The sequence below is a fragment of the Phoca vitulina genome, unplaced genomic scaffold (assembly GCF_004348235.1).
Source record: "Phoca vitulina isolate PV1807 unplaced genomic scaffold, GSC_HSeal_1.0 scaffold6, whole genome shotgun sequence".
Classification (NCBI taxonomy): domain Eukaryota; kingdom Metazoa; phylum Chordata; class Mammalia; order Carnivora; family Phocidae; genus Phoca; species Phoca vitulina.
In genome coordinates, this window is record NW_022589709.1 from 53477097 (window position 1) to 53499699 (window position 22603).

The 22603-nt window shown below is 40.8% G+C and overlaps 1 protein-coding gene across 13 annotated transcripts in view; it reads right to left on the reverse strand.

The window, feature by feature from the left end:
- The window catches only part of ARHGEF28 (Rho guanine nucleotide exchange factor 28), a 307933-nt gene that overhangs the window by 148581 nt on the left and 136749 nt on the right, over positions 1 to 22603 (reverse strand). For all 13 annotated transcript variants that reach the window (XR_004299393.1, XR_004299394.1, XM_032404209.1 and 10 more), the window contains 2 exons: positions 20189 to 20482; positions 1749 to 1932 (listed from right to left, as the gene is read on the reverse strand). Coding sequence is in view for 11 of the 13 variants with exons in the window: in XM_032404209.1 (XP_032260100.1) it covers positions 1749 to 1932; positions 20189 to 20482 (478 nt within the window). In the remaining 2 variants the exon portion in view is untranslated. The remainder of the gene's footprint in view (positions 1 to 1748; positions 1933 to 20188; positions 20483 to 22603) is intronic.

The following is a 22603-nucleotide window of genomic DNA, read 5'->3' on the forward strand; positions in this document are numbered from 1 at the left end:
TACACTTCACAAATATATAACATACTTTTAATCAAATAAATGCTATCTCCATCGATTGGAACAATAAAGAGAGATCCTTGTACTCTTAAGATTTGGGGCATCTCCCCACACTCCTGATATTAATTACTAGAATCTTCTGGAAAACAACTCCCCATGCTAACATGCCACTGAAGTAAACGGACTCTGAGCCTGAGCCAAAAGATTGTTATTAATTTAGAAAATGGAAGCTTCACCACATACTCAGAATTTAGCTGACAGTCTACTTCTAATACCATTCATGAATAGATCTGTTAGATTGCAAACTTTTAAGGAACATATTATCATCTTCCAGTCCTAGTAGAAAGGTACTAAGGTACTATGCTTAGTACTAAGGTACTAAGCTACCCAAGATGAAGTCAGCCAGGACTCTGATCTAACAATGAACCATCCACAATGACTACATCAATGAGTAACGCCGGCCTTGACGTTTTGGGCAAAGCAAGTGGGGTCATGTTAGAGCCAAGAAAAAGACAATTCCTTTTGATGGGCTTTTCCCTTGGTTGGTGGTCATGTGACCAAAGTAGAAGAAAAACAGAAAGTTCTAACTTCTACTCCAATATCCATTTATGTACCATAAAACCATAAATTAATTACATTGAGTTTCATGAGTCAAACAAGAAAAACCAGTCCATCAAGACACACCATATAATAATACTCTGATGATATTTAATATTTATGTAGTACTTTGTAATTTTCAAGGTACTTTCCCATTTATTTTTAACACCTGTTAAGTCAAGGAAATCACTATATATGAATCTCCTTTTCATAAGAATGACCAATCTGAACCATTCTAAGTAATAAACCACACATTCCTCATTCATTAAAAATGCTGATAATCGGGCGCCTGGGTGGCTCAGTTGGTTAAGCGACTGCCTTCGGCTCAGGTCATGATCCTGGAGTCCCTGGATCGAGTCCCACATCGGGCTCCCTGCTCGGCAGGGAGGCTGCTTCTCCCTCTGACCCTCCCCCCTCTCATGTGCTCTCTCTCATTCTCTCTCTCAAATAAATAAATAAAATCTTAAAAAAAAAAAAAAAAAAAATGCTGATAATCATCATGAACATAGCAAACTTCACAGTTCCCTTACTTTATTATTTCCTTTACATTATTTCACTAGATCCTAATAACCACACCGTATCTTAGGGTTTGTCTGTTATTGATTCAACAAAAATTTATATTCTTTCAATGAGTGTTATAGGCTGAAACTGTACTAGAAATATTGCAGTAGGTAAACAAATAATTTCAGCCCTCAAGTGATACAGGATGGAGACCTAGGTAACAAATGATGACTATATTTAAAATGATAAATTATGATTGATATTGTGAATTAGTAATTTTAATCACCATATTGTAAATTAATCATAATCATTAAGGACCCTGACATGGATGGCTTTCTGAAGCACTTATTTAAGGTGGCACCTGAAATATAAGTAGGGGTTAGGCTAGTATTTCCCAACTTTTTTCTTCCCGACAGTCCCCTACAAAGCCCTTCAAGACATTTTTTCCCTAACTCCCACTCCATGAAATGTTGATACCAAATATATCTGTATAATCTGTTCACGTACCCTGCACTTTATACATGAAAACTAATGGTAAAACAGAAACCAACATTAACTTGTGGCCTGGTTATTTCAATTCTTCCACAGTACTTGGAACACTTTATATAGGAACAGATCAAGAGAGAATCAATCTATCAAGTAGCCAAACTCACTTTGTGATGTCTTCAACCAGCTTGGAGTGACCGGCTTGTAAAGCTAATTCTAATGGTGTGGCACCTTCTTTGTTGGGTAAAGACAAAGCCTGAACTCCCCCAGGGAGGCACAACAGGAAATGAGAGAGCTTAGGTAAGCCCCATCTCATAGCCAGGTGTAGAAGAGACTCTCTGCATAAAGAAACTGAAAATAAAAACAAACTGTATTAGTTCCTTCATTTACAAACTTTGTCTTATATGTTTTATCTATAATACCATAGATTTAGACACAATAAGAATGTCAGAACTGGAAGGAACCATCAAAAGCATCTAATCCAAATACCTTATTTTAAGTAGGTGTTTAACGTGGGGTTTGAACTCACAGCCCCGAGATCAAGACCTGAACTGAGTGAGATCAAGAGACGGACACTCAAGTGATGGAGCCACCCAGGCACCCCCATTTTACTGCTGTGGACAGGCTGAGTGATGTGTACAAGTGTAGGTAGCCAGGAGGTGCTGGAGCCGGGTCCGCCCATCGCTGGTACAGTGCTCTTTCTACTCACTACAGCACACATTCACATCGCCTTTCACTTGTGCAGTAAAGTCAGCCTGGAAAAACAAGCGCTAGGAGCACACCACCCTTCAGAAACACATCCAGCTGCCCTTGAAGGACATGCTGCTACTTCAGGAGGGCAATCTCTTGGAGGCCACAACCGTAAGCAAGTCCCTGTTTCCCCTCTTTAGCTGCAGAGGTGCTCCTCCCCTGATGAGAAGCTAGGGCAAAAATGGGTTTCCGGGTGCCTGGGTGGATCTGTTGGTTAAGCAACTGCCTTCGGCTCAGGTCATGATCCTGGAATCCCGGGATCGAGTCCCGCATCAGGATCCCTGCTCAGTAGGGAGTCTGCTTCTCCCTCTGACCCTCCCCACCTCATGTGCTCTTTCTCTCTCTCATTCTCTCTCTCTCAAATAAATAAATAAAATCTAAAAAAAAAAAAAAAAAACCCAATTATTTAAAAAAAAAAAAAAGAAATGGGTTTCCCATGTCCAGAAAACTTGAGACCATGGTCATTCTCCAACTTCACGGAGGTGCTCTAGTGCATCTATTAGATTCCTGGGATTATTTCAGGGCTGGCAAACCCCCTTAGTGCTTTGCTTCAACAGCTCAGCCTGGGCCTCTTCACATGGCCCTTGGTTAATCTGTGTATCTGAGTTTTCACAGTGGTGTTTGCAACTTTTACATTATGGAGTATATCACTGTAGAGGCTGAGGGGTTTTATTATTCTCAACACCTAACATAATATCTGACAAACTGAAGTCATCCAGTATTTGTGGAGTTGAATGGCAACTGTTAAAATATCCACTATTTGTGTATGTTCAAATTGCCTTATTTGCACATAGTTTGTACAACTGTATTTCTACTGTAATACTCAGTGCCTGGGACACAGCTGGCTCATGATAAATATTACACTGGAAATATGGAAAAGAATAAATTTGTTTACATTTAAAAAAAGGTGGGCCCATGAACTCCCTAGACATCAAGACGTACCTTAAAACAAATCTTATCTTCACAAACTAAACCTGAAAATCCTAACACTCAAGATCTGCTGGAATGCATGCAGTGAGAATGTGAATTGCATATACCCTCAAGTTAAATAATGTTATTGGCTGCAGCTGTAATGGGAAAGCTGTCTAGAGTACACGGCATTGCACTGTAGGAAAAGCCAGAGGGGAGAGACCCCTTCCGTCTTCTACCCCAATATAGTGCCCGGCACATGTATGTGTCTAAAAATACCTCCATATTGAATGAATGAATGAATGAATATATGACTAAGGGGGCTCTTCCCCTGATGAGTACCCATGAAAGTGAGCTTTAGGGATATGACTGCAGCTGCTATTTGGAGCATCTATCATTCTTAGTTCCATCTCTGAAACCTCGACTAAAATCTGTGAACAAAAGCTGCTTACTCTCTCAGAGTTTGGACACTGAGGACAAGAACTAACTACCTCTCCACACAGTTGGCAGTCTGCATTAACTTTACTTTTCCACTGTCTTCATTAACATAATTTCACTACTCCAGGAGACTCTACCCAGGGCAAATGATAGTCTGTTCATCATTCCTTCAAGACCCATCAATTCTTCTGTAAAAAGCATCCTTTTAAGCCCTAAAACCAATCTTTATTATACCATGATCCTTATCCAATCCTAATCCAACTCCCTGCATTACGCATGACCCATCCTCTGCATTAGAAGACCATCATTAAACCAACCTTCAGTTTTTCAGTAAATTCCAACCTTGCCCTCTCTGGGAAGAGGCTGCTGAGGCTCCACAGAGGCGGTCTCCCTTACTGGGCTAGGCAGTTAGCTCAGCTTTGTCTCACCAGCAGACTGTGGGGATGCTATTTGGGGAGACAGCATCCAACAACACTCTAATTTGAAACAATCAGAAGGAAATACTCCACTGCACAAATGCAGAAGAAAATTGCTTAGCTTACATTTTTAGTGGTTTATACTATTTTTTTTTATCCAGATCAAGAACGTGAAGTCTTATATTTCAAATATGTAAATAAGCCCTCTCAGTGAAATACCAACTTCACTGTGCATTTGCTCCATCACCTGTCTGTGTGACACAGCACAGACCCCCTGCCCCCCATCACATGACATCTGAAATGCCAAAACATCTAAAGACAAAGCAGTGCACACCTGCCAGATATCTGTTTAATATACCTGATATCTTCAAAAGGCTATTGAAGAACTTATCTTTATTTTACCCTTTAAGTTTTTGACCTTTAAACTCATTTTATTAGAAGGTAGGGTTTTCATTCTTAACAGATTCCCAACAAGGCATGTTTGAGAACATTTCCATTTTTTTTTCCTTCTTAAATATTAACAAGGAAGGGACTGGTTAGGATCAGGTAACAAAACAAACACAAATGCACAAGTACGCTCCTCAACATGTATGTCAGCATGAGATCATAACCAGCCACCCTCGAATGGAATTTCAAAGTCATAGATCCCAATCTCAATCTGGTAAGAAATACTGCATGGTTATATGGGATACAATTCTCTTCCAAGATGAAGACCAAAAGGGAACAGCTAAACATATTGCATTCCCTTTTGAAAGAAAACCATTCGTCAAGGCAAGTAGAGCATCAACAATTTAAATGGAATGCCTTACACTGCTTTGGGCAGTGCCCCAAATACCCTTGACTTTGGGTAGGAGTTCACTCTATTCAACCTGGTTGACTGTGTGGGGGGCAGAAGTTGCTTCCTCCTCTGGAACATTTTCCAGGCCTGTTCTGCTAGTCCAGCTCCCCATTCCCTCCTTGGGCTCCAATCTCACATCTAGTTCACAGGAGAGCACAGCAAACTTGCGAGAAACAACGGCTCACTGCTGAAACTGTCCCTCTGCCTCCCTCCGTCCCAACCTACCCACCTCCTGGGAAGGTGGGAAGGCAAGCGGAGAAAGGATCTTCTGATGTGTGAAGGAAACAAATAAGATGCTGACCAAGATGTTTTGAGAGAGAGCCTTCTCACTCAGTATGAAAGTTCAGAGCCCAGAATCAGGCAAACAGCCTGAAATAGGAAACACCATGACATATATAAATAATTCTGCTTGTTATAGAGTTTCAGATTCTTAACAGCAGTCAGGAAAACAAGCTGTGAAAAGGGGTTATACAATCTGGCAGAAGTGGGGGGGCGGTGTTTAAAATGTATTTTTAACCAAATAAATATGTCTCTTCCTGTGTGGCTAATGCCAGGAGTTATGTGAACTAATGTTACTAAAACAGAATTACTTGTAATTGTTCTAATGGCTAACCTTAGAAGGTATGACCTGTCACATCCCAGGAGCAAAATCACCCAGACATGAAGAGGAAGTGAGTAGACTGTGCCAATCAATCAGCATTTCCCATCATGGCACAGAGGGAGGCTCATCGGACCCAGACAGGGAAGGAGGCTCAAAGCCCATGCCTCTCATTCTGCCACACCTCAGTTTCTGTCCCTGGAAAATAAGGCAGTCACATCAAAGACCCAAGGTCCTGAGAGTATTCATCCCAGCCCTGACTTACTGAGGATCAAGGATCCATGAAATACAGCGCACACCAAGGGACCTCCCATAGTGTTCGAGCACAGGACCCGAAACAGCTGGTGCGGCTGTTGCTAAAGGAAAGTGATTTTATATACTGTTCAGTTCAAATTCAGGATCATCATAGCTTCACAAGGTCTGGAGATAGCAGGAGATTGAAAAATAAATTATCAAGCCCTCAGGAACTCACAGTCACTGATACAGGAAATGTAAATCGGCATAACCACTTTGGAAAATACATTGCCATCATCGAATAAATTTGAAAAAACTGAAGTCTTCACTGATTGAGCATTTCCACTCCTACATAGAAACCCTAGTGAGCACTATGCTTTGTATGCTGCAGCAAGCACACATAAAAATGTAAAATTGTCCAAAAACAGAAGTGATCTCAACATCAACCAACAATAAAATAAACTGCAGTATAATCACCTCGTATCCTAACAACAATAAAAATTACAGACTTGGGGTGCCTGGGTGGCTCAGTCGTTAAGCGTCTGCTTCGGCTCAGGTCATGATCCCAGGGTCCTGGGATCGAGCCCCGCATCGGGCTCCCTGCTCCACGGGAAGCCTGCTTCTCCTCTCCCACTCCCCCTGCTTGTGTTCCCTCTCTTGCTGTGTCTATCTCTGTCAAATAAGTAAATAAAATCTTTTTTAAAAAATTACAGACTAATATAGTAAAAAACTAAGAAATATAATGTTGCAGAAAAGTCACAAAAGAGTACACGAATATTTCAATTAATACGAAATTTTACAAAGTGAACAACTAAGGCATACTATTTAAGAATACATAGGTAGTAGAACTTTAAGGAAAAGCAAGGAAACGGTTACTCTACAAGTCGGCATCATTTCTCTGGGACAAAGAGGAAACCATGAATGGAGGAGACTGTAGCTACTTCTGGGGTCCAATGGTGCCTATATGTCTCCCCCCCAACACACACAGGAAGCTGTGTTTAAGGCTCTCCCCAGGACAATTATAACAAAATTTCCAGGGGTGGGACCGAAGCCTTATTTTTTTCTGAAGATTCCCAAGTGATTCTAATACAACGCCAGGGCTAAGATCTGCTACTTTCTCTAAGTAAGTGGTTAACAAAATACCTATCGATGCTTCCTTTTTATACCACTGTCTTTCCTATCATCTCTTAAGATCTATTAGCTAAAAATTTCACCAATGAATAATAACAAAAAAAGTTTGACTTTCACAAGTTATTTTTAATATACAATACTTGCTCCCAAACCAAGATATATCCTTAAACACTGTAAGCAAATTATTAAAGATAAATGTGATAGGGACAATAATCTAGAAGCAAATGCTTTTAAATGCAGTTTAATTCAGGAGTACTTCTACTTTGTAGGATTTACTAATGGTTCACAACACCTGAGTGGAGCCATTGAAACGTATTCAACACTGTAAGTTTATGGACAAAATATATTGAACTCACATATATCCAAATCATTAAAATAAGTTGTATCTCCAAACCACATATATATTTATGGAGGTCTCAATTTTTGCGTCTAAGTCATTCAGTAGACAAACACTAAGTGAATCTAGTACTATATGCCAGATCCTGTGGATACAAAGATGGATATGGTCCCTTGTCTTTGAATATCATACTGCCAGCCCACTTTTGTTTGGAATAAATATCTGACCTGTGAAACCACTGTCTGATGAGTTACAGCTCTAGGTGTAGACACAAAGAGTACAAACAGAAATAAAGAAACTATTGGACCTACAACCTCCCTCATGTATCATGACTTGAAAATTTACACGTTGATACAATGCCACAGTGATGAGGAAAAAGAGAATGAAAAAAAATATTGCCAAATATTTTATGGAGCGCAGAAGAGAATATTTAGCATGAGCATCACATACAATCTCGTATTTTTTCAGGACTCTCAATGAAATGTATTATGTATCATGTATTATGGCATCTTTCATTTAAGTGGTCTAATCAGGGCTTTGGTGTATAAAAAAAATCACCCCTCCTTCTCCTAATGTCCTCCATGCTATTCCTTATGTTTCACAAATAAGTGAAACCATATGATAATTGACTTTCTCTGCTTGACTTATTTTACTTAGCAAAATGAAGGGGGGGAATCAGAGGGGGAGACGAACCATGAGAGACTACGGACTCCGGAAAACAAACTGAGGGTTTTAGAGGGGAGGGGGGGTGGGGAGATGGGTTAGCCTGGTGATGGGTATTAAGGAGGGCATGTACTGCATGGAGCACTGGGTATTATACGCAAACAATGAATCATGGAACAATGAATCATGGAACATCAAAAACTAATGATGTGGTAACTAACATAATAAAAAAATAAAAAATAAAATAAATAAAATTTAAAAATCACCCCTACCCAGAAGATCAGAGGTTGTTGAGTCCAGAACAGGAACTGCAAATATAAACAGGTTCATAGGAAAGATATTGAAACAGAACACCCGAAGGAGCACAATACCAACATGGCAGGCATGGCTGCAAAGGGAGAAGAGAAGTATAACAAGCCTAAGGGTGGTTTTAGCTTCTTGAAATGTGTTTTCTGCATCAGACATATTTGAGACACTCAGTTACAACCCCTGACTGCAAATCTGGGAAAACACCAATCACTCAGTTTCATTCCATAAAATTCACATTGTGATATAAAATGCTGGAATGCACTTTAATGGAGTTTGCATCTCTTTTAGGTTGGTTATACTTTATTTTACCTTGTGGAACTAGTACTAAATCACTTAAAACATTAAAAAATCCTTATCAGAACTCAAAGATGGCAATCCAGTTTCTGGCCTTCACTACCTGGGGACATGTCCAGACTGAACTATACAATGTGGCCATCAATAGAATATATTAAGAATCCGGTCACAATACTGTATAGCGCAAAGGCAGACAAAAGAGTTGAAAGATCTGGGTTTGAACACTTACAGAAATGTAGCTGTGGAAAGACCACTTAATTCTCAAATTTTAAGGTGCTTGATCTGGAGAAGCAGAGTATTATCTTCCCAGCCTACTACCCAGGAGTGTCAGGGGGACATAATGAAAATACCTTTTGAGACAAGGTTGTCAAGAACTATGAAAGCCAGTATTGGGGGACTTCTCAGTGGTATACATTTGTCTGATGTTTTCCATACAAAAAGTACAACTGTCACTAAACAGAGACATGATATACTCCAAAACAGTTTTCCTCTGGTTGTAATTTAAAAGCATAATTGAAGGCAACCAGATGTCTGCTTGGGAGGCACTATAATTGCATCTGTGTAAGATACCAGATGTGCCATTGTGACAAACGTGCGACAGCCCCCCGCCTTGGGCAGCCGGCAGTCATTAGGTGCCATGAGCAACAATTAGGTCATACCTACTTTCCAGTCTGTGCACTGGATTTTTTTAAATCATTTGTTAATATTTCTTCAAGCTCTGGTTTGTGTTCACCATTTATTCATTCATTAGATATTTGCTGACAGCCTACGATGCACTGAGCATTCTTTCCCCTCGCACCACAGCGTAGCCTGTGGAATTGCCAGGCATTCTCCCAACTGACCCTTCAGGAACCCTGTTCCGTTTGAGAGACAAATGAAAATACACTGCAGTCTAATTTTTTTTTAAGATTTTATTTATTTATTTGACAGAGAGAGCGCACAAGCAGGAGGAGCAGCAGGCAGAGGGAGTAGCAGGCTTCCTGCTGAGCAGGGAGCCTGATGCGGGGCTAGATCCCAGGACCCTGGGATCATGACTTGAGCGGAAGGCAGACGCTTAACTGACTGAGCCACCCAGGCGCCCCACAGTCTAATTTTATTATTGAGAGGCAGAAAAGTATAGACTCCACATATCTTGGCAATGGCCTTTTGAAATCTGCACTGAGAGTCTGAACTGAACCCCCACCAGGAAAACGACTCCCCATCTACAGCTGGACAGGATCCACTCACTGCCCTTACACTGGAAGCCAGAGCCCCAAGCCCAAACAGCTAGACTGAAAAATATTCAACTCCGTGGTTATGAGTTACAACTTCAATGGGAAGTCTCATCCCATCCTTGAGCACGAGGGGCACACCCGGCAAGGGGTATTCTGTTGAGTACAGAAGAGGAAGGGAGAGGGGATAAAGCAAACAAGAAATAGGTGTTGAAGGTCCTCCCTACCTGGGATGAGGCTGGGGGGGGGGGGGGGGGGAGGTTGAAAGAAGTTCACTAGAAGTCCAGATGGGCAGCTGTCACATATGAATGAAGCAAAGAAATGACCCATCACAACAACCTTTTTATTTAATTCTTATTAGGTGCCAACAACTGTAAGGACTTTATATTCCTTGTTTCCATCTAAGATTTATGAAGCAACTTACATGTATTATCTTACTTGATCCTGACAGCCATTGCACGAGGTAAGGCCTGTGATTATCCCCATTTCATAGGGGCAGAAACTGAGCTTTGACACCCTCATGCAATTGCCCAAGCTCATTCAGGTACCACATGGAGCATCAGGGATCTGAACCCAGACTTTTGTACCTCCAAAACTCAAATTCTTACAGGCAAAGAAATAATTATGTCAAAGACGGCAAAAACAAGAAGGGCAGTAAAGACAGAACTTGAATAAGTCAACAAAATAAGAGTGAGGAAACCAAACAAAGAACTAAGCCACACCAATCCTAAGGGCTCAGGCTCACTGGACTCTGCCCATGTCAGCTTGATAGGTCACCACACACACACAACACACACACCACTGTCTCATGACACACCTGCAAAATAAAAGCTGCAACAACTACAAATGTAGTGCATAGAAAGCAGCTATGTGAGAATCATTATGAACTAGAACCTAGGGCAGGAATACAAAAGACTGGGGGTTGGGGGTGTTCTACCTATGTCGGGCTCATACTCACATAAAGGCCCAGGTTTTAAAGAGTCAAGACAAGGCCTTTTACAGTTCACTTGGACCCCGTAGAGCAGAGCACTGCCAAAGGATCCCGGTTGGTCATTTCCCCAAGAACATCTCATCACTTCTGCCTCACTGCCCACCTCCTTCCCAAGACTCTCCTACCTGTCTCTTCAACCATCAGCCTTTTAACCTGCAAGCACGGGTAATTTTAAAGCCAATTATTTATTTTTTAGATAAAGTAATACAAGGACAGCCACCAGCATTCAAATACTCTTACATCTAAGAAAAAAGCAAAAATTTTAGTTTTTTGCCTTAAGTATTAACAGACTCCTTGGATACTGTCATTTTTAAATTCAATTTTAGTCCCCTGAGTGCACTCAAAAACTGTCATATGCATCCTGCAGCGTTTAAAGGGTTTCCAGAGGAAAGGACAGGAGTAGGACATGGTTACCCAGAGGTAAATTCCAAAATCTTCCACTGTGCTGAATCCTTTGGGAAGCACATTAGAGAAGGGTGTTTGAAAAAAATATGAGCTTCCACTTACATTTTTTTTCCTTGAAAATTATGAGGGAGGGAGAAAGTAACCCTCTGCTCTATCTCTGATGTGAGAATAAATATTTAATTCTCAATTCCAGTCTAAGGGCCATTGGTGCCAGATAAAAGCAGGAAGCTTATTCTTTAGGGAAAACTTTAAGCTGCCTTCTCATCTTTACAATGTTATACCTTAAAAAAAGAGAATATGGTTAATGAGTTTAACTGAAAAATAAATTCAGATTATTTGATGAGGGGTTCCGTTTCCTTGAGAGTTCAATTTCATATTAAATTCTCTACTGCCAGAAAACCCACTTCTTAAAAATGAATGGCTAAAAATGGGATGGAAGACAGAGAAAACATTTTTAAATTAAAGATTTAAAACTTCACAAATGATGCATATTTGAGTACATGCTTAAGTAATGTATAACAATGTTACCAATTTAACATGGAACCTATTCTAAAAAACATTCTCTCCACCACTAACATTCATGCACTGGGTTACCTTAGCAACTGAAGGAATAGAATTCCAGCTCAAAATGTCAGAAAAGGAAGTGTGGAGAGGTTTGTTCCATGAGAGACTATCAGAAATAACAGAAGGCTAGAAAGTAATAGAGAGTGTGTATATAACTGATTGAAAAATGTCAAGATTTCCAAGAAAAACATTTAAAACCTCAGAGTTAGTTGATACCTGTCATGCACTAATTTCAAAACTCCTCAATCTTTTTTAAACAGTTTAGAAAACCTGTATTTTGTAATAACTCTTTCCTTTGTGGGTGTCCTGGTAGGACACCAGCTGATGTTATTTCAAACTTGCTGTCCAGTACAAAGCTTTGGGTCGGAAGAACAAAGCTGACATTTCACAGTCTGGCGGACAGCACGTCATTCTTATAGTTCAATATGCCATCCCCTGGCTAATAAGACCTAGAACATAAGTTGAGGCCAACCAACAAGCCATGCTCCTGAGCCTTGCTCTATTTTTTTCTATTTATACAGCCAGCAAATTGTACTCAAAGATAAAAACAGCAGCCAAGGGGTGCCTGGGTGGCTCAGTTGGTTGAGTGACTGCCTTCAGCTCAGGTCATGGTCCTGGGGTCCTGGGATCGAGTCCCACATAGGACTGCCCCTGCTCTGCGGGGAGCCCGCTTTCTCCCTCTGCCTCTGCCTGCCACTCCCCTTGCTTGTGCTCTCTGTCAAATAAATAAATAAAATCTTAAAAAAAAAAAAAAAAAAAGCAGCCAAGCTCTATTTCAAGTGTTAAACAAATCTTGCTTCTTACTGGTTACAGTTCTCTTTCCTCTATTCAAAGAGAGCTCAACAGATATTATCCTTTGTCAGACATCGCTGGCCCACACATTTCCTTCTGCTGTTGCCTAGAAAGAAGGTGAGGACTCTGGGTGTGCGGCCTGAAGCACAATGTAGATGTCACAGAAAACTGGCAGTTCCCACTTAGTCTTTAGTTATGAACTGTTATTTCTCACTTAATCGTTTCTCCTGAGATAAAAAAGCAATATAACTGCTCTTTAAATGCCTTAAGGTAACACTAAACAATTAAGACACATTTTTTAAAGATTTTATTTATTTGAGAGAGAGAGAGAGAGCACAAGCAGGGGGAGCGGCAGAGGGAGAGGGAGAAGCAGACTCCCCGCTGAGCAGGGAGCCCAACACGGGACTCGATCCGAGAACCCCGGGATCATGACCTGAACCGAAGGCAGATGCTTAACCGACTGAGCCACCCAGGTGCCAATTAAGATACATTTTAACAGTCCCCGAATGACCCCCACTTTTATAAAATTTCTTCCGATGTTCTTTTGTCCTTCTGCATTTTTTTTTTCCTTTTCCCCCCATTAGTTGTAAAGTGTAGAAAAGATTCTCCTTCAAAGGGAACTAATTTACAAAGACCCTATTAATAAAATAGAGCATCATGCTAACCACCCTTCTGAGTAACAGCATGACCTATCCATTAAACTCATGGTCCCTGACAAGGTTTCTACTTTTCCTCTAAGTCAATATTAATTACAATGGAACTTGTTTTTGCACATACCAATACTACTTAGACTTGCCCTGACAACATGTAGTCTGCAACTAATACATTTCTTTAATTTCTCGATTCTCAAATATTCTCATCTTTGAAATCAGTAATTTTATTAATTATCTAAGGCACTTTCAGTGGGTCCTACCAGTTCCACCCATTATTTTTTGGAGGACAGCTCCCTAAATACAGCAGCTGTGTTTAGGTCCAAGACAGTCCTGCAGAAAAGTTTCACAAGCTCAGTTGGCTTACCCTAAAAATTTCTTCCATTCACAGAATCAACTATAAAGGCAAGAGTCAAGTTTAACTCTTTTCACTTGATAAAGCAATCTGCCAATTAAAATTTTCTTTATTTAAAAATTATATTATGTATGCCCTGCAGATTCAATTCATGATATCACTTTTCTTTTTTTTTTTTTTTAATTTTATTTATTTATTTGAGACAGAGAGAATGAGAGAGAGAGAGCACATGAGAGGGGTGAGGGTCATAGGGAGAAGCAGGCTCCCTGCCGAGCAGGGAGCCCGACGCGGGACTCGATCCAGGGACTCCAGGATCATGACCTGAGCCGAAGGCAGTCGCTTAACCAACTGAGCCACCCAGGCGCCCCATGATATCACTTTTCTTAAAAGTTCTTGCCACGAAAACGAAATGGTACTTAGGTAACAGGATGGAGTTGTTACCTAATGTTATAGCAGTAAACATTTTATAGTATATAAATGTATCAAATCAACACATTGTACACCTTAAACTTACACAATGTTGTATGCCAACTATGTCTCAAAAAGCTGGCAAAGAAGATTGTGTTATGTTTTCATAATTGTTATAACAGAGTTCCATCTTTTCCATAACTAAAAATTTGTGCCTATAATGAGACCTCTGAATGTATGAACTATTTTATGTAGAGAACTGTAGAAAACGCCAAAGTCACTGTTCCTAATAATTTACCTTGGCAAAAAAGGAATTAAATCTGTAAATTATTGCTACATATTGGTTTGTAAATGTAAATATATGCTGAGAGAGGTAGTCTTTTTGAGTTTTTTTTTTCCTTAATGTAAGTGCGCTCATTTTTCTTCTATCAGAAAGCTTAACCAGGACAACCTCTACTTATTCCATAGGTTGGGATAAGAGCGATTATGTTCCTAAAGGCAATGCTCTCGTCCTCTGAGATGGTATTTGTAGTCCCTTTGGGCTCTTTACTCAAATGGTAGCCTTCTCGTGGAGATGGGAAGCTTAGTGCTTGCCAGCCATGTTGGGCTTCTGGGAACACAAGCGAAGTAATTCGGTTGAGCAGGAAGGGAACACTAACTCACAAGTTATGAAACAAAGGAAAGCACCAAGGAAATGAAACAAAATACCTTATCCCAGTTAATCTAATTGTCAAAATTATGCCAATCTCTGAGAACTATAGCTGTCCAAAAAAAAACAGGCAAAGTACCCAAAACAAAAAAAGATAAATTGTGACATTTTGTTGGATATATTATTCTACTCCAAGTTTTACTGCAAATATGGGGTCCTGATATCCCACAAATGTTTTTTATCATGAAAACTATTTCAAAGAACTGGGCTTAATTTTATGAAACAGAAATCCAATTTTATTTATGGCACAAAATTAAATAAAACCAGTGATATTTCCTTCCCTAGAACATATAATAAAGTTGCATTTTGAGTAATGATGGGTAAGAAGCAGGGCCAAGAAAAATCTCTGCTTTTCTTGATGAGACACAACACTCTGCTCAGCCTGGCCCTTCTCCAGGATCTCAGGCCTCCCTGAGAACACTCAGTGATTGAAGAGGAAAAAAGTGAGGGATTATAAAATGCAAAAGGCAAGGAAACGCAGTCAGGCTTCCCAGTAAGGCTTCCACCAGACTCTTCCAAGACAGAATCATTACAGATATCAATTAATCCTCATTCAGCACATCCATTTATCCCACAAAAAAAGCATAAATAAATAAACACAAAGAATTTTAAGCACAAATGGCGAAGCTTTAAATCATTTCTGGGTAAGTATTAGGAGAAATAATTAGTAGGAAAGAAACTGTTTTCCACTTAGGATGCCACTACCATTTAACACACAATGAACTCCAGCAGGCCATGTGCCACCGTTTCTTAGTCTGCGATTATTTCGCTACCTCGAAGACAAGCAGCACTAATAAAATCGGTTAATTAGGAGAGGATGCATTGAGCATGTACAAGATTCTCAACTGCTCAGATGAAAACTCTACTAAATTGAAAAAGAGGGACCAGGTTGCTGACACAGGAGACTCCTGAACTTTCCTCCTCCCATGGAAGCGCCAAATGTACAGCAACACCCACAGCAATTCTCTCTGAGAGAAATCCAGGAACTAAGTGAATGACTTCTCTCATACACAGGGTAAATGTGGAAGCACCACATCAGAATGGGTACAAAAGGCTGAGACACACTCACCATAAACTCTGCCCCTGGCACAGCTCAATACAATCAGAAGGGAACCCCAACTCCCAGCTCCTCCCTGAGGAATGAAAGGTTTGGATCACATCTAGCACCCCAACTTTGAAAGCCTCCACCGAGCTGAGAAAGCCAGTGGAGCCTGCATCCAAGAGTCCCACAGGACTACAGCAAAGAAGTAGTTCTTAACAGGCAGACAAGCACTCACCATAACCATTCCCTCAGGGTTCAACATAGAGGAAGCAGGTGGAAAGACACATCTCCCAGTCCTTCCCTGGAAGGAATTTGACTGCATACTTTATAAACTGCTGCTTAAGGGTCCACTTTCTCATTGGCATGCACCTAGGAGCTGACTGTGATCTTCCCTGGACCCCAAGGGAGCCAGTGGGCAATCCCCCACCCCTTCTTGGTTTGGTTCATTCCAACAATAGATCCAGGTCACCAGCACCTCTCTGGAAGCAGCTTGTACACACATCTGGTGCCCCAGGTTTTACAGCTGTCACCTAAGGGACAGCACCCCTGAATGCCTAGCTCTGATAGCCAATGTGGCTCACCTTCATTGAGTCCCGCAGGAGTGTATTGGATAAAGAAGTAATTGTTAATGGATGCACACAGAAGCCCTGGCTGCAACTATCCCTCTGGGGTTCAGCACATACTGTCCCAGCTTATGCTTGAGCATAGGGTTTCTAATCAGCCTGCATCTAGGTGATAACTGAGATCTTCCCCTACAGGACACTGATGGGTCTTGGCACACCCTCAACTACTGGGTACCACTAAGAACAAAGACAGCAACTTGGGCAATCACTAAAGTTTGAGAAGCAACCAGGAACTTGGGCTAGGCTGACCAACAAGGTTCATCTAGAGGAGACCAGTCTGTCAAGACTGGGAGAGGTGTCTGTTTCATCTATTGTACAGAAACCAACACAAAGAGTCAAAGAAAATGGAAAAAACAAAAAAAAACAAAAAAAACCAGGAGAATAGGTTCCAAAAAAAAGAACAAGATAAATTTCCAAAAATCAGTCTTAATGGAGGTAAGTGATTTATCCAATACAGAGTTCAGAATAACAGTCATAAAGATCCTCTCCAAGGTTGGGAAAGCAGTGTGTGAACAAAGTGATAATTTTAACAAAAAAAGGTAGAAAATATAAACAACTACCAACCAGAAATCATAGAGCTCAAGAATATAATACATGAAATGAAAATTCAAAAAAAAAAAAAAGATTCAATAGCAGACTAGATCAAATGGAAGAAAGGATGAGCAAACTTGAAGATAAGGTAGTGGAATTCATCCACACAGAGGAGCCAAAAGAAAAAAGGGTGTTAACTCCATCCCTGAACAGTGATGTTGTAGAGAAGTTCCACTATGAGTCTAGGCTTCAGGCAATGTTACCTCCATCACTGTAAACTGTTCTAAGAGAAAGTCTAGAAAAGTTCCTAGAAATTTTCAATAAATTGTTTACAATACCAAGATTTTATCCTTTGTCTGTAGCCTCATTTGTCCAGACCAAGTACAATTTGCATTCTACATATGTACATACAATATACTCTATATATGGAAATCCATTCACATATGCACATGAAAGTCAACTTTTACTGAGAACTTAGTATATTCAGAGACTGTTATAGAAGATTCACTACATATTATCTAATTTAATCATTACAACAAGCTGATGAGATGGGTACTATAATGCTTCATTTCAGAAGTTAAAACTCTATGACATAAGAAGTGAAGTAACTTGCCCAGGATGCCTCATAGCAACAGGGTCAGGATGTGAACCCAGCTCTAAAACATAGATTTTCAATGACTGTGACACTAGAATTGTTCTCCCATAAAATATATCTCATGCAAAGTAAAGAACCTCTTGGTGACATACATTTGCCTACTTTAAGGATATGGATAAACAAGGGTCATTACCAACGGATGCTTAGAAAACACAAATACATTTCCAAATAGCAATAAAAATGGCAGTTAGGTGACCCTTGCCAACTGGACAGTTTGCCTAGTGTTCACCCAACTTACCTGATTATGTATATCTATCAGCATTGACTGTGTAGACATATAGCCCCAACACAGAAAATAGTATGCATGTATTATTGTCAGTCCACAGAATTAAGATTTAATTAATTCCTAAATTTTAGGATGAAAATATAGCATGTGGGTAACATGAATCCCATTTAGAAGGCTCTTAGTTTAAGTTATTCATGTGCAATAATTAAGTCCCATAACCTTCAACAGTTTGTCATCTGCAGAGGCACACATTAGCCCACTGCAGACTCCAAGCTGCTATGCCGAGGGAGGTGCTGGACTAGGGAAGGAGCCCTGCTTCTGACCTGCAACTGCTGCTCCTGGAGGCTTGGGGGCACTTTACTTGTGGCCTTGAGTGCAGTGACTGGTGAAAAAGTATGAAAACTTTATGCCTTTGTCAAAATGAATCTGCCTTCCAAAAAGTAAAACACCCTCCAATATTAGAGGTTGTTTGTTTTTTTTTAACTAGGAGGCTTAAGAAAATGAAGTTCCTTAATCAGAAAACACATATATATACAAATCAATACATATGTCAGTACATACATGTATATCAACATATATGCATATATACATGTATGCCTGGACATACAGGAACATACTCATGTATATGTGTATGTGTATATGTGTGTATATACGTGTGTGTATACATGTATATACATTCATATATACATGATAAAGTTCCTTAGCCAGAAAACATGTACATTTTTCATATATATATGAATTATAATAGTGCTATCTAGGATGTGTGACTTCCTTTTGAAGGTCCTAAAATACAACTTCCATTCTTACCACAAATACTTCTTGAATACTTGATATGTTCCAAGCCATTTGGTAGGTCTTGGAGATAATGGTGAGGAGAACAGGTATCACCTAGTCCCCATGGTACCCACCCTTCACACTTATCAGTCAGCTACCATACAGCTCGGTACAGCACACAGGAGTCAGACACGGCTCAGCAATGAACTAGGATTGTGACCGGTCTCATCCACGTTCTTCAGGAATAAGAAACATCTTTAATTTCCCAAGAGAGTTTTAATTTAACCCTGACTGAAAGAAACAAATGGAGATCCTCTCTGTTTGTGGCATATGGCCTTAAGATTCTGTTTACAGGGCGCCTGGGTGGCTCAGTCGTTAAGCGTCTGCCTTCGGCTCAGGTCATGATCCCAGGGTCCTGGGATCGAGTCCCACATCAGGCTCCCTGCTCGGCGGGAAGCCTGCTTCTCCCTCTCCTACTCCCCCTGCTTGTGTTCCTGCTCTCGCTGTCTCTCTCTCTCTGTCAAATAAATAAATAAAATCTTTAAAAAAAAAAAAAAAAAAAGATTCTGTTTACAAAAAGCATATACCTTTACCTCGATTAGTGCATTTAATCTTATCCACCATCAAATTTAAACCAGTCTGTAATTAGAATTTATCAGGGGGTGCCTGGGTGGCTCAGTTGGTTAATCATCTGACTTCCACTCAGGTCATGATCCCAGAGTCCTGGGATCAAGCCCAGCGTCGGGCTCCCTGCTCAGCAGGGAGTCTGCTTCTCCCTCTCCCTCTGCCCCTCCTCCTGCTTCTGCTCTCACTCTTGCTCTCTCTCTCAAATAAATAAATAAAATCTTAAAAAAAAAAAAAAAGAATGTATCAGGAAGTAGAAACTCTTAAAAATAGCATCATTTCATCACTAGAGTCATACAATAATAGAGAAAGACAGCAAAAGTATATGTGTTCAATAAAACACAAAACAACATCAATTTCTAATAAAATCGTGTGATTTGTTGCATGGAGCACTGGGTGTTATATGCAAACAATGAATCATGGAACACTACATCAAAAACTAATGATGTACTGTATGGTGACTAACATAACATAATAAAAAAAAAATTGTGATTTGTAATCACCAAAAGAAGTATCTATTGAATAACAGTTTAGCCTCAAGCCTTGCATGGACTTATATAAAACATCCACCTTTGTTCACACACAGATCCCACATGATTGGTGTTAAGAGTCTATTCAGTCTTCTAATAAACAGGAGCCACCCGGAGGTTTCTCCAGAAGTTAGTATAAATGTTCGAATGCTCTCCGTGACACTGGCATTTTAAAGACGTCAACACATTGGTTTTATTTCCTGCATGCCACATTTGTTCGAAGTGTTCCCACAGAGCTGGCTGCTTGTTCTTCCTGATGGCTGCCTGATGGTTCCACCTACTTGGAGAAATGGCACAGCAAGAAGAGGTACCAATGGAAGGAGTGCCACAGTCCAAAGCAGCTAGCTCAAGAGCTTGCCACCAAGAAACAGTCCTTCCCTCCTTGAGGCAAAGCTCTTCACCACCAGGAATAGAGCCAAATAGCATCACCCAGCCCAGGGTTGAGTGACTCAGGATCTCAGGGAAGCCAGTCACGTCAGAATAAGGCTCAGGACAAAAATGGGCAGGAAAATCAACCCATGGAGACAGACAACAAATTGTAAGGCACATTCTCAACTTCACATCAAGAAAAGACATCTGAATATCCGGGTGAAGACCCACCTTCAAGTGAAGAATTTCCCAAGACAGTCCACTCAAGAGGCAACTCCAGATGGGTCAGAGCCAGCACGAGCTCCTCGTCCAACGCAGGCAGGGCTCCCACCGTCAGGGCAAATGGAGTCAGCAAGGTCTGATGACTATCAGTGGTGAGGCGATCAGCTTGAGTGACTAGCAAACGAGCCAGCCGGCAAGCCATGTTGTCCACGTAGGTCACTGAGCCGGAGGCCATGGTCACTGGGGAGTAACCTTCTGAGCAGAGGCACACAGATACCGTCACCGTCTCCTGAAGTCCATGGCCTGGACAACAAGACAGTAAACAGTTCACCTACAGTCTACAGGAGATGCTCACCCAGTGTCCAAGTCAGGGGTCACCAGTCTCGCTGCACTGAGAACGGAGACCACACGCTTCCAGAGAGCAAAGCAGAAGAGAAATGCAGCCAGTTATCTTTAAATGCTGCCATGTTTGTGGGGCCAAATTAAAGCTGATTCCATCTTCTTTCAATGACTCCTGATTTTAAAAGTAACTTTTAGGAGCTCTGAACACTTCAATGTCTATTCTCTTATCATCAACAAACACCGTTATTTGGCGGTGTTTGTACTTCTACCCCAACCCCTGAATTCAAGTTCATCCTCTTAAAGGCCTTTGCCCTTTCCTCCTCGGCCACTTCCTCCTGAGTCCTATATTTTTATGTATTTTTTTTAGATGATAGTTTCATAAAGTAGCTCCAAAGAGTTCCTTTGAATGTGAGTTAGGGTGGGTGAAGAGAACTCAACAGAAATACTTAACATACGTTGTTCATTGCCCCCACTCCCACCACTTCTGAGAATGACTTTTGTGTCTTGGAGGTGTTAATATTTCTATTGTGGGTGGTTATCTAATCCTACTACCTGTCCTTCCTACTTATACTCTTCTTTCACTTGGCTAGGGTGGGTGAACTACTACCCAGGTACATTTTTATGCTGTACTTGGCAGAATACCCAGGAATTAGTACCACCAAACTGCTGTGATTATTGTAATCACAGCCAGACAGAAGAAGTGTTAATATTCAGCCACCACTCAGTCAGCTGAGTGTCTGCCTTTGGCTCAGGTCATGATCCCAGGGTCCTGGGATCAAGTCCCACATTGGGCTCCCTGCGGGGAGCCTGCTTCCCCCTCTGCCTCCCTCTCTCTTTCTCTGTCTCTCATGAATGGATAAATAAAATCTTAAAAAAAAAAAAAAAAACATTCAGCCACCACTGGCCCCCAAGCAAATGGCTAATAGGAGCCTTAATAGGAACAAGAGCATCCCAGCTCACTAAGTGATAACTACTGTCATGCTCACATCACCTCTTCAAAAATGACCCAGTGGTGCAAGCACATAATGCAGCCCTCCGTCCCCAGGCTACACTTCCAGGACAGACTACAGAAATCTGCTCTACACACTTCCAAAAGGTTACCCTGGCAAAGCTCTAACAGGAGACATTTAAGGTTCAGAAACAGGGACTGTCACCTGTCTGTACGGAATCTGTTAAAAACAAAGGTGAGGGGGTGCCTGGGTGGCTTAGTCTGTTAAGGTCGTGATTCTGGGGTCCTGGGATCGAGCCCCACATCAGGGTCCCTGCTCAGTGGGGAGTCTGCTTCTCCCTCTCCCACTCCCCCTGCTTGTGCTCTCTCTCTCTCTCAAATAAATAAATAAAATCTTAAAAAAAAAAAAAAAGGTGAGAACCCTCACTTCGAAGTAGGCCACAATATCATCAAACAGATCTTCTTTAACACACAAGGAGTGGGAAAGAGGCTCACCCTTACATCCAAGTAAAGAAAATGACAAAATTTTAAAATGAGGATTGGCACTTCAGTTATTATTTTCATTCTTCCTCCATAAGAGGCTTCATAAAAGAAAACCAAGCAAAGAAGGAGAAGCAAAAGGCAGTAAAGACATAAATGGAAATGCCGAAGCCCAAAAGGCAGAGGCAAAAGAGACAGACCCGAAGTGACTCTGTGCTATTAATGAGGTTTGACTGTTTTTTTTCTTATAAGGATGGCAGTTATTAGGCCAGAAAGAGAAGTGATTAAAATTGCTTAGTTTCTAAATGTTACTACCTGGGTCTGGTTTTCCACTATCGCTCTCAAATACTTGTTTAAAGTTGTTCAACTTCAATTTAGAATGTCAACATAGATGTAATTCAGAAAAATGCTCTTTTTTGTTTCCAAATTACTTGGAATGCCTTGGTTTTCATTGCACATTATACTCACTACTCTTTATGGACTGCATTATATTCTGTAAATTCATGTATGACCATGCATTGGATGTATGCCTGGATTACCAATAAAAATACACATACATCTATAGGCATAGCAAAAGAATGGTTGGTTAGTATTTATTACTTGGCTACTTGTGTAGTCAGAAGGAAAGGCTGGGGTGCCTGGATGGCTCAGTT